This window comes from Aspergillus pseudotamarii (assembly GCF_009193445.1).
Source record: "Aspergillus pseudotamarii strain CBS 117625 unplaced genomic scaffold BDV38scaffold_43, whole genome shotgun sequence".
NCBI classification, from domain to species: Eukaryota; Fungi; Ascomycota; class Eurotiomycetes; order Eurotiales; family Aspergillaceae; genus Aspergillus; species Aspergillus pseudotamarii.
Genome location: NW_022475057.1, coordinates 180,994 through 197,506, shown reverse-complemented (window position 1 = coordinate 197,506; position 16,513 = coordinate 180,994). Strand labels below are relative to the sequence as shown.

At 48.2% G+C, this 16,513-nt stretch overlaps 7 protein-coding genes across 7 annotated transcripts; 6 read left to right on the top strand and 1 right to left on the bottom strand.

Moving 5' to 3' along the window:
• Window positions 1-297: 297 nt before the first annotated feature.
• On the top strand, window positions 298-1,558 carry BDV38DRAFT_252381 (uncharacterized protein). Its single transcript, XM_032055121.1, has one exon. The coding sequence runs from the start codon at window positions 1,177-1,179 to the stop codon at window positions 1,486-1,488; it is 312 nt and encodes a 103-aa protein (XP_031911539.1). The 5' UTR covers window positions 298-1,176; the 3' UTR covers window positions 1,489-1,558.
• A 102-nt stretch (window positions 1,559-1,660) lies between these two features.
• BDV38DRAFT_284912 (uncharacterized protein) lies at window positions 1,661-2,326 on the top strand (the record flags this gene model as incomplete). The annotated part of the gene is made up of 1 exon (XM_032060376.1): window positions 1,661-2,326. One exon carries the CDS (start codon window positions 1,661-1,663, stop codon window positions 2,324-2,326), a length of 666 nt encoding a protein of 221 aa, XP_031911538.1.
• Window positions 2,327-2,576: 250 nt separating this feature from the next.
• Window positions 2,577-2,963, top strand: BDV38DRAFT_252379 (uncharacterized protein; the record flags this gene model as incomplete). Its single annotated transcript, XM_032055120.1, has 1 exon — window positions 2,577-2,963. A coding segment is annotated over one exon (289 nt), but the record flags the coding sequence as incomplete, so codon positions are not given.
• A 24-nt stretch (window positions 2,964-2,987) lies between these two features.
• BDV38DRAFT_284911 (uncharacterized protein) lies at window positions 2,988-3,383 on the top strand (the record flags this gene model as incomplete). The annotated part of the gene is made up of 1 exon (XM_032060375.1): window positions 2,988-3,383. One exon carries the CDS (start codon window positions 2,988-2,990, stop codon window positions 3,381-3,383), a length of 396 nt encoding a protein of 131 aa, XP_031911536.1.
• An 852-nt stretch (window positions 3,384-4,235) lies between these two features.
• On the top strand, window positions 4,236-7,462 carry BDV38DRAFT_272813 (NADP-dependent oxidoreductase domain-containing protein; the record flags this gene model as incomplete). The annotated part of the gene is made up of 4 exons (XM_032057557.1): window positions 4,236-4,258; window positions 4,335-4,463; window positions 4,530-5,220; window positions 6,164-7,462. The coding sequence occupies 4 exons, from the start codon at window positions 4,236-4,238 to the stop codon at window positions 7,460-7,462; spliced, it is 2,142 nt and encodes a 713-aa protein (XP_031911535.1).
• A 1,368-nt stretch (window positions 7,463-8,830) lies between these two features.
• Window positions 8,831-10,363, top strand: cbhC (putative cellobiohydrolase; the record flags this gene model as incomplete). Its single annotated transcript, XM_032060374.1, has 6 exons — window positions 8,831-9,117; window positions 9,176-9,429; window positions 9,504-9,641; window positions 9,705-9,962; window positions 10,021-10,262; window positions 10,319-10,363. 6 exons carry the CDS (start codon window positions 8,831-8,833, stop codon window positions 10,361-10,363), a joined length of 1,224 nt encoding a protein of 407 aa, XP_031911534.1.
• A 675-nt stretch (window positions 10,364-11,038) lies between these two features.
• On the bottom strand, window positions 11,039-16,268 carry BDV38DRAFT_284907 (uncharacterized protein; the record flags this gene model as incomplete). Its single annotated transcript, XM_032060373.1, has 7 exons — window positions 11,039-11,224; window positions 11,298-11,597; window positions 11,655-12,492; window positions 12,543-13,145; window positions 13,201-13,533; window positions 13,592-15,264; window positions 15,321-16,268. 7 exons carry the CDS (start codon window positions 16,266-16,268, stop codon window positions 11,039-11,041), a joined length of 4,881 nt encoding a protein of 1,626 aa, XP_031911533.1.
• Window positions 16,269-16,513: the final 245 nt, after the last annotated feature.

The following is a 16,513-nucleotide window of genomic DNA, read 5'->3' as shown; positions in this document are numbered from 1 at the left end:
AGACTAAATACTAAACATCCTCGCATGCTATCATTGGTGTCGCAGCGTCTTTGAGCGACACGGTGGTGGCACTGTGACGGTAAATTTTGTCGATTACAGCAAGCGCGGGTCGATATTTGCTGCCGCAGGGACAACAGAGGAAGTGGGAGTGCTAGTGCCTGACTGCCTATATAATTCCAGAGAAGTATCTATGCTGTCGATAGGGAAAGTATTGCTGCAGGTTCGTAGAGGTCTCTTTTGGACACGTTTTAATTTCATTTATATATAGGTTATATGTTGATGCTGCCTAATCAGGCCCAGCGCTGTTGTTCTTCCTAAGCGAGATCTTTTTCCCACAGTCATGTTGATAGATTCAGGTAATATAGTAAATCTAATGAAGGATTGATTCTAGAGGATCATCTTGTCATTACATAAGTGCACGTTAACAGAATGCGCCAAGAATTCAGTAGCCTCGGTGAACTTAGGGACATTGTAGCAGGTCGCCCAGGTGCAGCTAATCCCGTCGTGTGCATGGATGGCGGCGGAGACAGTAAGATGGTGTCGATATAGAGAGTACCTTGACCACTCGTGGAATGGTGTGAAAGATGACAACCCGCTGACAGTCAGATGTTGGCGGCAGATACTTGGGGACAGCCGTGTCTCTATTCCGAAACACGCTGAAATGAATGCTCTGTGCAACGCGGGTTCATACTTGGAAAGATCTCTCTAGAGCTATCACAGGTTTGGTAGATATCGAGGCCTCTGAGATATGTGAGGAAGATGTCTTGAGTCTCTTGACTAATTTTGTGATCTTCGACACAACGGAAGAGGGTGCTCGTACTCCGGTCCCCCCATCTTGCTGTGCGAGAGTTCTGGGAGACCAGGCCTGAATACTACAGCGAAAAGTGCAACAAGTTCGCCGCAGAGGTGTGCCTTCTCAAGTTGATCGAGACGTGTGGCTTGCCAGATGCAGATCGTTTTCTTGGGCAAATTGGTCTGAGTGCGGACGCTACCGTAACACTGTCCGAGACTGACTCCTATAAGAAAGGCATGTATAACTATCCCGTGCGAAACTGGGCAGAACACAGTGTGCACGCTGGGGAACACAACTGAGCAAACACTACCTTACCTCTTTCCAAACGGCTCCAGTATTTCTTTTTCAACCATTTTGGACCAAACTGCCCATTGAGCTGCTAGATGTGGTCACACCACCGCCAGAAGATAGAAAGCGTGGAAAGTGGCCACATGCTGAAGCTATTACGGAACTACCACCGATCCCAGGGTCGAGGGTTCTTACTTTCCTGCGTCTTCGGCTTTGGTGAGATTCTTCGCAGGGACCAGCACCATCATCTCGACGTCGACGTGAAAGAACAATGTATCATAGCGACTGCAATTCATGGCCACTATGATACTCTGCAGGCTTTTATGAGAGAATTAAAAGACCAGATGCTGCAAAAGCGCGTCCTGAACGCCTTGGTCCAGAATAATGACATAGAGCCACTCCGATGATTCTTGAGTCTTATCGAGCCTAGCCTAATCACGGAGAAAGTTATCGTGCGCGCAAGGCGGGCAGGCAAGGAAATCTTCGATCTATTGCTTGCTTGATCATAACAAGAATCTCCAGATCACGGCGGAGCTGATTGAAAAGTGTGGTTGGTGTTATGGGGCTATTGAGGGAGTTATGAGTCGCGCCTCAGATATTGCTATCACTCCCCAGATACTGGTTAATGCTATCGGTACTATTGAGATTGATACTCTGCAAAACATTCTCGACAGGAATGATCCATCCATCATCACATGTGACGCCATCGCAATGCTGGGATATGTCGGAGATGGAGAGGAAAACACGAGACTAAAAATGGAGCTTCAGTTGAGGCGTGTTGGGCCAATCAAGGTAACCGAGGCGGCTATGGCGAAGGCCCTGGAACAAAACCCGACTTGCGAGATGGTGAAAACGCTTCTTGATCATGGATGGCCGGTCACTCAGAATATTCTGCAACGCACCACCGAATGGGGAATGGCAACCATCTTCAAGCTTCTCCTCGAAGCCGGAGGTCAACTCACGCCCAAGATGATTGCAGGCAGTGCGAAGAAAATTCATGATGGGAATGTAATGGTTACGCTCGTTGTATCGTTGATGGACCGTCCGTTGAACGATAACCTGTGGGCCCAAATGATGCTGCAATACGTTGAAAACACGTGGGGGAGCCCAGAAACGCTGCAAGCCCTGCTTGAAATGAAACCTGGTCTGAAGGTTCCAAAATGGTTTTTGATCGCGTTTACGAAGAACTCGATGAAAGGGGAACATCATTCTGGATATCATTTTAAGAGGACGGCCGACAGATAGAAATTGCCGACGCCATGATAGAGAACGCATTAACGTTCGTGGACTCCGATAAGACAATACCAAAGCTCCTGTATCAACACAGATTGACAGAAACATCAAGCCAGGTCCTGCTTAGCGCAGTTAAGAATGGTCGATCTGGTGACGAAATGACAAAGTTTCTGCTGCGTCGATATACGGCGGTCGAGAAGCCATCTCTGGAGGTAATCGAGGCGGTTCTCCGGAATGACCATTCTAGTGACGAGATTATCCAGATGCTTGAGGCTCGATTCGGCTATCTTGAATTCAATGAAATACATGCCCACATGGCGACCGGGACAGGTAGCCTTGAGATACTGAGACTAGTTCTCGACAGATGTTCAATCACTGAGGCGACTCGATCCCTTTTATTGCAAGCCGCAGCCAGGGGAAGCTTGGCAGTAATGAAACATCTTCTGACGTTAAATCACCCTGGTATATTTAAGGAAATACTGATCGAAGCATCGGGTAACACCCAGTGTACTACTGACATGCTAAAACGCCTCTGGAAGCTCGCCCCTTAAGTTGAATTGTATCGGGAGATGTTTATGAACGCCGCAGATCGGCAATATTTAGAGTTAACAGATTTAGAATTCCTGATTGCCTAGGTGAAAGATGCGAAAAGGTGCAAGTCTTATATGCCGTGATGGTGACCACGAAGATTAATAAAGATTTGGGTTATATTGCTATTCTTGACCTGATCTTGGAAAGCGGTTTTGAGATCGAAGTGACAAACGAGCTTGTCATGAGTGCCTTTAATGCACGCCATGGATCAGTCCTGCAGACATTCCTCGAGCACAAGGTCGATATCAAGCTGTCACAGGAGATGGCCAATACAGTACTCGAGCTGGAATACTACGATGCCTTGAAAGTATTGGTCAAGTATGAGAACCCGCGGGAACTGGACCTGCAAGATGCAGTGCCGTTATTGACAAGCTACTGCTTCCTTGAAGTTAAGGCGGGGCGTCAAGTTCATCGCTTTCCCCATCAATACCATATCCTATTTCCAAACACTGTAGGCTTCCCTGTCTTGGATATCTAGAACTGAGATCATGCTTGACGGTATACTAGATAGCCTTTCCTTATTGGTTCTATCCGATACAAAATTCAGGTGGCGGGATACATTCTCAGTATAGCACAATTTCGCCAGAACGTTGATATTACTATGAAGTAAGCAAAGCCGTGTATTATGTCTATTAAAGCATAAGAAGTTAATAAGCTTGTGTAGAGACCCTCCAAGAACTCGGAACAAGTGCGTTCCTCACGGGTATGGAACCCAGGAAAGAGTTACTCGTCAGGGTTAGAGTCTTCCCCCATAGCGGAAGATGCCATCCAATTAACCCATGAAGACGTGATAAGGCCAAGTCCCTGATACCATACTACTCTAAGATCACGAATCCATAATAGAATGATTGGTTCGACAAAAAGAACACGTTCCCTATCCAGGCACTTGAAGCAACAACGAGTCCAAGAATAGATTAGCAGTAACTCTCCGGCCACGGTGGAGCTTTGCTAATGTTAATGGAGTCCTTGAGAAGATGTGGAAGACAATTATTGGTTTCAACTCAATCAAGCTTTGTCATTAATAGCGCTCACTGGACAATTTGAAGTCACCGGTCGGATAGAATCGGTCAGGGCTAATGTCGGGATTGTACGTTAGTAGGAAGAAATTCCCCACCGCTGGAGGGGCAACTGGTCGCGCGCCCCTCCTTTGACATCATCCTGCTGGATGGACCTGCCCTAACATTCGGTCTCTTCTAGTAACTTATAAATTATCTTTTTTACCCCTCATTTATAATCTTTCTCTCTTGCTCTTTTTCTGAATCGGTTTTCTGACAATTTATTTTAACGCGTTGGAGGAAAACATCCCCTGTCCTTTACTCAATTGCACAAAATGGCTAGCCTCCAGCACACCAAGTGAGTGCCCGCGTGCCCGTGGACCCTCAGGTCCAGAAAATAATACACATCAACTAACATGACTTCTAAACAACAGAAAGACCTACACCCTGAACACCGGGGCCAAGATCCCCGCCATTGGTCTGGGAACCTGGCAATCCAAGCCCAACGAAGTGCGGGAGGCCGTCAAGAATGCTCTCCTGAAGGGTTACCGCCACATCGACACGTACGTTCCCTCCCCAATTAACCCAGGTCTACCAAGAATACAAACAGTGAAACTAACACTACCCAGCGCCCTCGCCTACGGTAACGAAGCTGAAGTGGGCCAAGGCATCAAGGACTCCGGCGTGCCCCGCGAAGAGATCTGGATTACCACCAAGCTGGACAACACCTGGCACCACCGCGTGTCCGAGGGTATTGAGTCCTCGCTGAAGGACCTGGGTGTCTCCTACGTAGACCTCTACCTCGTGCACTGGCCCAGCAGCACCGACCCCAAGGACACGTCCAAGCACCTCCCGGACTGGGACTTCATCAAGACATGGCAAGAGATGCAGAAGCTTCCCGCCACCGGCAAGGTCCGTAACATCGGTGTCTCGAACTTCGGCATCAAGAACCTCGAGAAGCTCCTCAATGACCCTAGCACCAAGATCGTCCCCGCCGTCAACCAAATCGAGCTGCACCCTAACAACCCCTCCCCGAAGTTGGTTGCTTACAATACCTCCAAGGGTATTCACTCGACTGGGTACTCTTGTCTTGGCTCCACGAACTCGCCGCTCTACAAGGATCCCACGCTGCTCCAGCTTGCGGAGAAAAAGGGCAAGACACCTCAGCAGTGTCTGTTGCAGTGGGGTATCCAGAGGGGTTGTAGTGTTATTCCTAAGTCTGTTAGCAAGGAGCGCATTGATGCTAACTTTGAACTTGATGGCTGGAACTTGACAGATGAGGAGGTTAGCCAGCTTGATAACATGAAGGATCGCTTTAAGGTCTGCGGTGATAGCTGGCTTCCTATTAAGGTTTTCTTTGGTGATGATGAGTAGATTATGATATTGTGATATTACGGTCAGATGACATTAGAATATAGATATTCCTCAATTTGAATTGTATATACAAGATCGTCCATTGATAAGCTCAACGTACACACCATGGCAATCTTGGACTCTCATGACATCGGGGCCGTCTTTCATCTATTGAGATTAGACCACCTAGAACACGTCCTACAATTATCCCCAGCTCCAGGTCTGAACACTTGAGAAACATAATCAACTGTTTGTCTTTAATAATCAGTGAGAATTTGCGGATTAAATGCTCTAAAACATCTATCCTCGTCCAAAAGCATCAGGAGAAGGTCCTTGCTAAGCAATGGGGCGAAATTGACACGGCAGGGCAAAGCTGAAGGCAAGTGTTGTTTTCATGAAGTAACTGTAAAAGCTTGCGCTTCTGGGCGCCTTACGACTGAATGAATTATTGGGTAACTCGCCGCGTAGTGATGGGAAGTCCATGCCAAACAAAGCAACATGGCTGCCATACATATGCCACGCACCATTAACACATAGTAGTAGTAAATCGTCTTGTACTGAACCAGCGGAAGGAACCGGCGAGTCACGTGCCGGCAGGATGACTCGAATGACGCAGTGGCGATCATGTGCTGCACCGCCACGTTATGCCGTTATCATCAGGCACCCACTCGTCATCCACTCCCTCTCCTCTCCTTGGATCTCTAGTTATCCATTTCTCCTTTTCGTAGATGGTTTCTCCATCTTTGCGTCTATTTTAGACCGTCTCTCCTCATCAGTGTCAGGATGCCGCCTTCCAGCGGGCACCTGCTGCTCCCAAAGTTTTGGAGAGCAGCGAGGTGAGTAATCCCTTATCCACTCTATCCGGACTATATCTCCGCCCTAACGCCGCCCCAGGTTTGCCTACGAGAAGGCCTGCAAAGCCATAAGGACCAAGTTCCCAGAGCAAGTCCAACATGGAGGCCTTCGACTTCAGCCAGCTTATGCACGTATAACCCCGAATCAACCCATCAACCGCGCCGCAGCAATTCGCCAGGCCCGTCGCCGTCACTACTCCACTCGTGCGAGAGCCTTCGTTTCTTATATCCGGACTGGACTACAGGGTGACCGCGCTGCCTATAAGACATCCCGTGTTGCGTCGAACATCAGCCGCCTCACCTCTCAAGCGCCCTTTGCGTCCACTCTTCGTCCAAACTTGACCGGCGGTACTCTCGGCCGTACGGCGGGAGGTTATACTATTGGTGCCGGCCGGATCGGGGGTGCCCGGTATTTCTCACATGGCCCAGCTGCACCCGCTCAGGTCATTCAAAATGTATCCATGGGTGTCCGGGCATTCTTCCTCTCGGGACAGAAAGTCCGGTTTGATGGCATTGATGAAGTTAGCGGGAACAAGAAGTACAAAGCCGTGAGCGCGCTTCAAGATCAGGCCGAGCGGAAGATGACGGGAATCCCTCGGACTGCTCCGGGATCCTTTGTTGACTTCCAGCTCTCCCCTACCATCACCGCTTTTGGCCTTCAGAAGAAGTTCGACCCGTCCGGAGCCTTCGCTTCGGAGACTATCAACTCGGATGGTCTTTTGGACTTCCTCTCTGCCGACTTTGCGCGTGCTCTCAAAGACTTGGCCGCTGTCCTCAACGACCTCAAGCGTCTGTCAACCCTGGGCGATCTTCCTATCTTGCTCCACGACAAGTCGACTCTCCGGGTGAGATTCCCTGGGTGTGACGCAGCCACTGTCGAGCGGCTCTGTGATGAGGTTGGAGTCCAACGAGGGAAGATTATGCAGGACGAGGACTTCAATATTCGTACAGGTGCAGACATTGCTCTTCTGTTCCCCTTTGCTCCCAGTGTTCCCGCATCACCAGAGACGGTGGATTACCTTTTCTCAAAAGGGCCCTCTGAGCCGCAAGCACCCGAAGAAGTTGATTGGCAAGCCATGATGTCTTCAGAGAACAACACAGAGGCTTCACCTGAGCTTCTCAGAGACTCTGGGCCGAAGCTCAGTTTCGAGGACATAACCATGTTTGGCGAGAATCCGTGGCAGCAATCATCGTCCTCTGGATATTCAAGTATCAACATCAGCGAACTCGGCGACCGCGCATACTTCCATGAGATCTCCAGCACCGGGTTTCCTGAAAGTGCGTCTGAATATGAAGGATCGGACGGGTTGCACCGATTTCTTGCCGAATGCAACCGTGCTCCTCCAATTGCTTAGCTACTTGCGCTTCCATGTTATTTTACACAGGCTTTGACAGTCTTTTACCGTAATTTCTTTTGTTCACGAATTTGTGAGGCGGACACCATACGTCCGAGGTATGCTGAATCTTGACTATTACTGATATTCAAATCAATTGAATCATCAATTATCCATATATCTACTTCGTAAATCAATGTGTTTCTATAAACTATATATAATTCAGTAAACTGCTTAGTTATCACGGCGCGGTATAGTTAACCTAAATATATATATCACGGCGTATCCTAGAGTGTTCAGAAGGTCAAACCGCTGTGTTCTCGAGCAAAAGACTAGGATACACGGCCAAAGGCTTTGTCTGAAGTACTGGACTTCCATATCTAAATGTGAGTCGGAATTCAGGCAGGCAGGCAGCTGTTTCTCATACTAGTATTCATAAGTTTAATCACAGTATATTATGCAAAATGTTCAGTGGGGCAATCCTTCCCCATGGGAACTCGGCCCGTCGAACCGTCAACATCCGATTGTATAATTTCCCTGCAGAAACTACTCCGCATCTTGGCGCCATCAGACGGGCATCTCTTTTCAGATTGATACACAAGTCACGGACCGAGGATGCCTCAACAACTGAACCTCAAACAGAGATCTGCAAAGCCTAAATGCAGTATTGAATGGTGCCTAGTAAGGTGTTGTAGTGATCCTGGATGTATTATTCCGGGATTATCCAGTCGTTCATTGTTATAGTACCTAGACGGAGAAATTATGCAGATTTCCCGGCGTACAGCCCTATACATGAAACGGGAAATGTTTTGAGTTTCTTCAGTTATTAATTTCCATTTTAGGGCTTTTGTCATATAAAAAATTTCCCAGACGTTGTTATCAATCCTTTGTGATCATGAAGCTATTGATCGCTTGTTTGTAATATCCTGGCATAAGATGCTGCTTGCGGTGTCGGGTTTTGTTTAGGACAGCACATAGCCTATTTACATACGCCAATTTCAAATCCGTTCAACTGGACATGAAATTTACCCGAGCTGCAAGGTACATACAATAAACACCACACTAAGCCTTGAGAAGTACCGATGTGATGAAGATCACCCACTCCGCTCCCTTTCCGCTACGGGGCGAATCCGCCTCCGCTACTGAAGTGACAACACCTCTATCTGAAATGAGAAGGATGAAACAGGATGCATGAATTGAAGAGCCGGTGACATCTGCCTTTAGCCGAATCATATTCCTCTAGCCTTCGGCAATCTCACAGAATGACATGCATTTAGACGGAGAAATACATATAAATGGGACTCAATATCCTGTAGTAGTCCCGAGTTCGGTACACCAACTCATCATTTCCAGAGTATCGTGGATAGCAAGTTATCTTGTCCGTTCATAATGCACACCCTCAACATGCAGGCCCTGTGGGCTCTGTCGCCCTTGCTCTTCTCCGCTGCCAGAGCACTTCCCCAAGCGAGCGTCACCCCGACTCCTTCGTCGTCCGTTCCTTCGTCAAGCGCCCCTGCTCCTACCGCAACAGCAGGTGGAAATCCCTTCGAGGGATATGACCTCTATGTGAACCCCTACTACAAGTCCGAGGTGGAGAGCATTGCCATTCCATCCATGACTGGCTCGCTCGCTGAGAAGGCCAGCGCTGCAGCCAATGTACCGTCTTTCCACTGGCTGTAAGATTTCCTTTCCATACAATTGAACCAAACCAGTTACTAAACGGAAACCTCACAGTGACACAGCAGACAAAGTCCCCCAAATGGGCGAGTTCCTCGCGGATATCAAGAGCAAGAACGATGCCGGAGCGAATCCCCCAACTGCGGGTATCTTCGTCGTCTACGATCTCCCTGACCGGGACTGTGCGGCACTGGCTAGTAACGGAGAGTACCTGATTAGCGATGGTGGAGTCGAGAAGTACAAGGCGTATATTGATTCCATCCGGGAGCAGGTTGAGAAATACTCGGACACTCAGATTATCCTGGTTATCGGTGAGTACACATATCATTTCAAATTTCAACCCAAAGTCGCCTATTAAACCGAGTAACTTATTGACATCCCCCAGAACCCGACAGCTTGGCAAACCTGGTGACCAACATGAATGTGCAAAAGTGCGCCAACGCCCACGACGCCTATTTGGAATGTACCAACTACGCCTTGAAGCAGCTGAACCTGCCCAACGTTGCGATGTACCTTGATGCCGGTGCGTAGCATTCCCCCATATACCCAGACAATGCTCTGAAACTACCAATCTAACACCCAACAGGTCACGCCGGATGGCTAGGCTGGCCCGCCAACATCGGCCCAGCAGCCGAGCTCTACGCCTCCGTATACAAGGACGCAGGATCCCCCGCCGCCGTCCGTGGTTTGGCCACGAACGTGGCAAACTACAACGCCTGGTCTATCGACACCTGTCCTTCATACACACAGGGCAGCAGCGTCTGCGATGAGAAGACGTACATCAACAACTTCGCCCCGCAGCTGAAGAGCGCTGGATTCGATGCTCACTTCATCGTTGATACTGGTGTGTCCTTGGCAATTATCCTTCGCATCGTTGAGTATTGATTAACAAATCCACACAGGTCGCAACGGAAACCAGCCCACCGGTCAAAGCCAATGGGGCGACTGGTGCAACGTGAAGAACACGGGTTTCGGTGTTCGCCCTACCACCGATACTGGTGATGAGCTTGTCGATGCTTTCGTCTGGGTTAAGCCCGGTGGTGAAAGTGACGGAACCTCTGATTCCTCTGCAGAGCGCTACGATGCTCACTGCGGATATGCTGATGCGTTGACGCCTGCTCCGGAGGCTGGTACTTGGTTCCAGGTGAGAATTTCTGCACTTTAGCTTCCTGGGAGTACCGTGCTAACATGACTCTGCAGGCTTATTTCGAACAGCTGGTTCAGAACGCTAACCCTTCTTTGTAAGATGGGGTCTGGGGTTAGGCGATGCCGAGGTTGATGGATAGTTTGGGATGCTTGTGTATAGTAGTGCAATGTCACTAGGGAAATGCCATGATGGGTTGTTCTTCTTTTTTTTTTTTTTTTTTTTTTTGATTAACAAAAAGACCCTACAAACAGAGAACTAGCGGTACCAGTACATGGTCTCTCAACCTAAAAGGCATATTTTAACTAATTTTACCTGTGATCCTCCTGGAATGGCAAGTATAGGATATCTGTAGACGCTGGATGTAAGATCACAAACCAGTGCCTAGGATAGTAACCTAGGTACAGCCAACTACGAAGCATAAAATCTATTACAAATCACTAGACAATAGAGGACCACCAGCGCAGATGAATATTAAGAGTAGGGAAATTGTGATGTGGCAGCTGCTTCGTAGGCTATTTAAGGCTTTTTGCTCATTCTATCTCTTATATGTAGGCTTGAGAGTTTTCGTGTTTAGATCTAGATTCTGCCTCAACGCGAGGTGTCTGCATAGCTGAACGTTCAGTAGTTGTACATATCCTCACTTATGAGTTGCTTCGTTCTCCTTTTCTTATTCAGCTGTGCTATGATTGTAGACTGTTTATCTTAACGACGATTCGCAATATTACAATACATTGTCAGAAATATACAATGGCCTTCTTTCTGCAAATTTCCAATTATGCCAGATTGGGGCAGACGCTGTATGTCTCCGATGTAAATGTCAACCTTCCTTGTAGCCGTAGGCTCTCAGGATCAACATAAGCTTTCACTCTCATACTGTCTCTACCTAAGTGGTATACCCTGAAAACCATATAGACCTCGTCCGGGAATCCATCGGAAGGCCAAATTTGCATTCTCTGCATCTATACATGCTCCATCAGTATGGGTATTATCGAAACACAAAATAGAACCCGAAATGTAGTTGGAGTAACATACACGCCTGTATTGCCCCTTACTCATGAAAAACGAGCTTTCGAGTTCTCCCGTGGTGGTCTTCACCTCTATGAAATACGTCGGGCGGGCACCATGCCATTGTGCATTGGACAGGTACCCTGTATCAATCAGGGTGTTCGTGAGAGCAGAGTTGATATCGTGATATATTATATCTGCGGTTTCAGCACCATTCCACGGGGTAATATCTTGATACTCGGGATGCACAATGACCCTCTTCCGAATGTTGCTTCGCCAGTTTGTGCGGTTGAACCCTGGTAGCTCCGCTAAAAGAAGCTCAAATATCTGAAGACACCAGCAAGTCAGTTTCGGATACTAGAAAGAGTGTATTGGGTTACAGACAAACAGCTCTCCTGCGGCACCAACTTTGAAATCATGCTCTAGCTGAGTCTCTCCCTGGAGTCTGAATACTGGCTCATTTGTGACATTTGGTCGCTGTAACGCTTGAGAAAGTGTGACTCGTCGTGCCAGTCGTATAACCTTGTCTAATAGCTGAACGTAGGTTTGTTCGGAGGTGTCGGGCTCGGCGCTTCTTTCTGATGGAGGAGTGGATGAATGGTTTAACATCACTGTATTGTTTGCAATTGATGAAAACTGTCCATGTCGATAATTAGAATGCAATGATCTTCTCATATTGTCACCATCTGTCGAGCTAGAGATAGAGGATAGTTCCCTCACTGTTGCCGGCGTTGATTGCGGTGTATAGGAAGTCTCTTGGGGATTAGCCATGTCCTCGAGATCGGAGAGAGAATAGCTCTCAGCGTCACCGTCGAAGTCTGACGATATTGATACTTGAGGTTCGTCGGATATCCGAATAATACCATTACCGTCTAGCACATGGTCAATCATGTCTTCTGAGGAAGCAAACACCAACTGCAAGGTTAGGAATGCGGCGGGGTCCCGAAGGCCAAACAAGCGGATTAGTGCATTGGGAAGCTCTAGACAGTAGCAACGCTGACGGTCACTACGATCTCTGGGAATATAGATGCGTAGCGTCTCATTACTATCATCGATATGCACTAAACCCGTGTCACTCTGTACGCTAGCTGAAATTTCGTTCAGCTGAAGAGCTGAAACCTTTTTGAACCCATCGCTTTCATAGACAACAGCATTCATCAATTGTTGAGGTATCTGCGAGTTCTCTAGTTCCAGACTACCTGTATGGTAATGCAATGCGCAACTAAAGACTTGTTATTATTAAAAAGTCCAGTTCTCTGCTTCACGACTCACCGGTATATGTGCTTCGCCTTTCTCCGGAATGCCCTTGTTTCACTGAGGGACGATTCAGATGATGGCTGTTCAACCATTGTCTTCTCCTGTACTATCCTGGAGATATACCGGTCTTCCAGAGAAAGGGACTTCAGTAGCCGGCCCAGCCGTCGGACGTCTTCGAGGGAAAAGTCGAGGATGGGAACCTTGCCTTGAAATGTAGACCTGTATTCAATTCGGTCTGCAATGAAGAATGTATCCGTAGGCCGCAACAACTCCACACTTCCACTGGGCATCTCAACTGTCAGGAATGCAATCTCATGTAAGGCTTCGAGATCATTAGGCCCCGGGGATAGTGCGACCATCTTGTCCATGGCATTCTTGATCTCTGCCACATTCTCGGGGTCATGGGAGGCTAATCTCCGAAGTTGCTCTATGTAAGTTGCTGTGGTGGGAACCTGCACTTTGAGTGTAATCCGGAAGAAGTCTTCCAGCTCCGGATACACTGCGCTGATTCCGTATTGTTCTCCGATCCTTTGGGCGTCTGCCCAGACACAAGATGCTGGCGTCAGCCAAGCTCGTTCTGCAGGCAGATACACTAGATTTTGCTCTGTACACATATGCCTAGACTTTATAAGCATTGGACTAAATTTACCACCATTGTCTTTAGGTCTCATACCGAGTTCGGTCATGGTCCTTGGGCTCCCGTATGTTCTGCCAGATCACGCTGTATATATTGTGTAGGTCATCATCCATGAGCACATTGAGATCACTTTTGCGCGATCGCAGCTCGCTCAAATATGTATGAAGGTCGGCATCGGGAAGTCCGAGTTTGGTTTTGAACAAATATACCATATGGGGGTCATTAGAATATTGATCATGAATGGCGAGAGGGTGCTTTGTCCGAAGCCAGGGGTGTCCTTTCCAGATACAATCGTTGAGTGATGCCAAAAAGGGAGGCTCCCCCGTGGCTACTGGTATATAGATAATTGAGCGACTCCGGAAACAATAGCTACACGTCACAAAGTCAGTCAAATATTGTCTTTTTCGCTATTCAATGGAACACCAACTCTTGTATATCCTCGGGATCTTCATCAGAGAACCGAATTGAAATTTCCTTGTACATCTTGAATAAAGCTGTCTGTGGTGGGTTGCTAATGCTAGTGACCGCCAGCCAGTGGCATATTTCAGCGAACATTGGGAGGTCTGGGTCGAAGCGTACTCCAAACGAGGCGAGAAAGCCCCATTCACTAGTGTCATCCCTAGCCAAGCCAGCAGGTACATCCAGGAAGCGGCCGAAAAGATTATCAACGTGTGCTTCAGAGCAAAGCCTTCTTAATTCGGCTGAGGGGAAATAGGTCAACCCGAGTTGCTTGAGGTTAACTGAATTCCGACAAGCCACTTTGGTCGATTCAATGCCATTAATCACCCCAGTTGTAAGTTCGTCTCTGTAGCTATTCCAATGTGTCTTCAAGGTCCATACCAAGGTCATCGGTTGGTGCTTCGCAATCAACTGACATAATGTGGATAATCGGTCCTGCTGGCGATGTTTTAGTCTCGGAATACGGCGCACCAGTGCCACCTCTTCCAGCCACTGCTCCCAAGAACGGCCATTACTACGGGCTTCAGGTGGAACCGCACTTATATATGCATCATGAATGATATGTATGTCAATGTCAACGTTTTCCTGTCCTTCAGGTACGCAGCGCAGCCTCCGGGAAAGATCCTTTGTGCCATAATCTCCCACTGTTTCGAAATACACGTCGTCCACAATTATATCGGCACCGAAAAGGACAAAAGTATGATAGATACGCTTGCCCATCTGATCCATGATGAAAACCCGGTTATCGAGCTTGTCCTTTTTTCTCAGGGTTTTGAAAAGGTAAACCAAGTGATTGACAGAGCTCGTCAGGGTATGACCAGTAGCAGAATTGTACTTCCCCAGAATAGCCTGGACGACTCGGGCTGGTGTGCAGCCCTTTACTCCCAATGTTACTATAAGCTTCCGTCTCTCCGGATCCTCAAAAGCGTCTCTTTTAACAATGTCCAGTTTCAGATCGTCCGGAATGAGATTTCCTACGTTGTCCTTGGGGAAGAATATATCAGTGGAAGACGCAGACAAAAGACGGCCATCTGACATGGGAATAAGGGCCATTCTTTTGATTCGCTCAGTTAATGTAGACTTGTTATTGTCCCTTGTGATAGCGCGTGTTAGCAGAACCGCTAGCCTTGTGTGCCAGTCGTCGTCCAAGGTCGGGTCGAGGAATCGCGGAAACGGTCCTTGGAGGTATGGGTCCAGTCGGTCAAGTATATTCTTAAAGGATAGGTTGGTTACCCCCAGCTCTATCAAATTCTCAGCGTGCGTGGACCAATCATAGTCCATCGAAAGATAGGCTTCAGGATCTATGTCATCCAACAGAGGCTGGCCATCCCGATCGCAATGTCGAGGAGATAGTCGTTGAAGGTCTTGCGGGTGATTCAAGACACCTTTACATGAAAGGAGGATCTTCGACTCCTTGAGGGCGTCAAAAACCATGTCCCGAAGATCGGCCCAGAAGTGGTCCTGAATGTGCAGCCCTGGGAGATACTGCAACCAGTCGTATTTAAGTGTCTGGTGACTGCAGAAGTTACGGGCAGCTTGTACAAACAAATCAACAATCCCCTCACGAATGGCATAGTTTCTAGGGCACTGATGAATCCCTTGGCGATTAGCCTGAGTGATGAAGTCGGACTGAATGATGAACTGTGGAGTAATCAGCGCACTTACACCTAGAGACAATTAGGGTACCCGCCACCTACATTAAGCCCCTCATGGCGCATGGGTAAAAATGAATATACGTACTGCGGTTCAATGAGGGGGCTGGATGCGACGTCTATTGGGAAACCAAGAATGACCTCTGCCTCATGTTGTGCGGGGCGGCTGTGATGCTTTGGGAGGTCATGAAGAATTGTCTTTTCTAGATGATAGAATTTCTCCTCCTTATTGCCATTCGTGTCTTTTACAAGTGTAGCCACATGCCGTGATGTATCCTCGTGGCGTTGGTAGGTAATTCGAGACTCAAGGCCGACTATCTCGACTGTCAGTTTCCGCAGCTTACGGACAAACAGTAAGATCGTGTCTGGGAGTTCCAGCAGCTCGTTTGCTCGGGCTCCGTAGTTCTCGGGTTGTATCAGGAAAAGTGATATTCGCGTAGTTACTCCTGCAGGAAGATCCTCGGGGGTCTCATTAAGTGGGGTGATCATCCCTAACCCACTCTCCCCCTTATGGTGCTCAAAAGAGAAGCAGAATGATCCTGACTGGATCTGCACCTTATAAGCGATCTTGAAGACCGATTTGAAACCAATGCCCTTATGGCCGATATAGCCGCCTGTTTGTTTCTTGGTGCTTCGGTGAATACTGCATATAGCCCGCACATCATCCTCCAAGAACCCATCCTCGTTCGTGTCCACTGTGATATGTCCTTGGTGTAACGTGAAATGGAGAGATGGCTCCTCGCCACGACTAGCAGCATGAGCATAACGATTATCTTCTGCATTCTGAATCAGCTCAAAGATGAACCGTGTATCCGCGTCGTACAAATCTTCGGCTACATGCACAATCGAGCCGCCCGCCATGCTTTGCAGGTTTTTAAACGCTTCCTTTGCTTCTCTAGGTAGCGCATTTTGAACCTCGGCCGTCAAGCCTCCGTTTATCACCCGGACATTGTCCACAACGGCCCGGGCCTGCTCCCGGGTCAAATGGTTCATGTTGAAGATGGTGGGTAAAGCGGACGAAGACGGTATACCAGTAATCCGAGTAACCCACTTGCGAGCGAAGGGCTGTTCGTGAGAGAGAGGCCACTTTCCTGTCTCTCTGAAACCCAGCACCAGTAGAGAACCGGAAGGATGAGGATCATAGCTAAGGCTAAGCGCCCTTAACCAGAGAGGGACGTCGTCTGACAACTACCCCTACTAGCACAGTACTCCTGGCTACTACTATTAGAATCATTCAT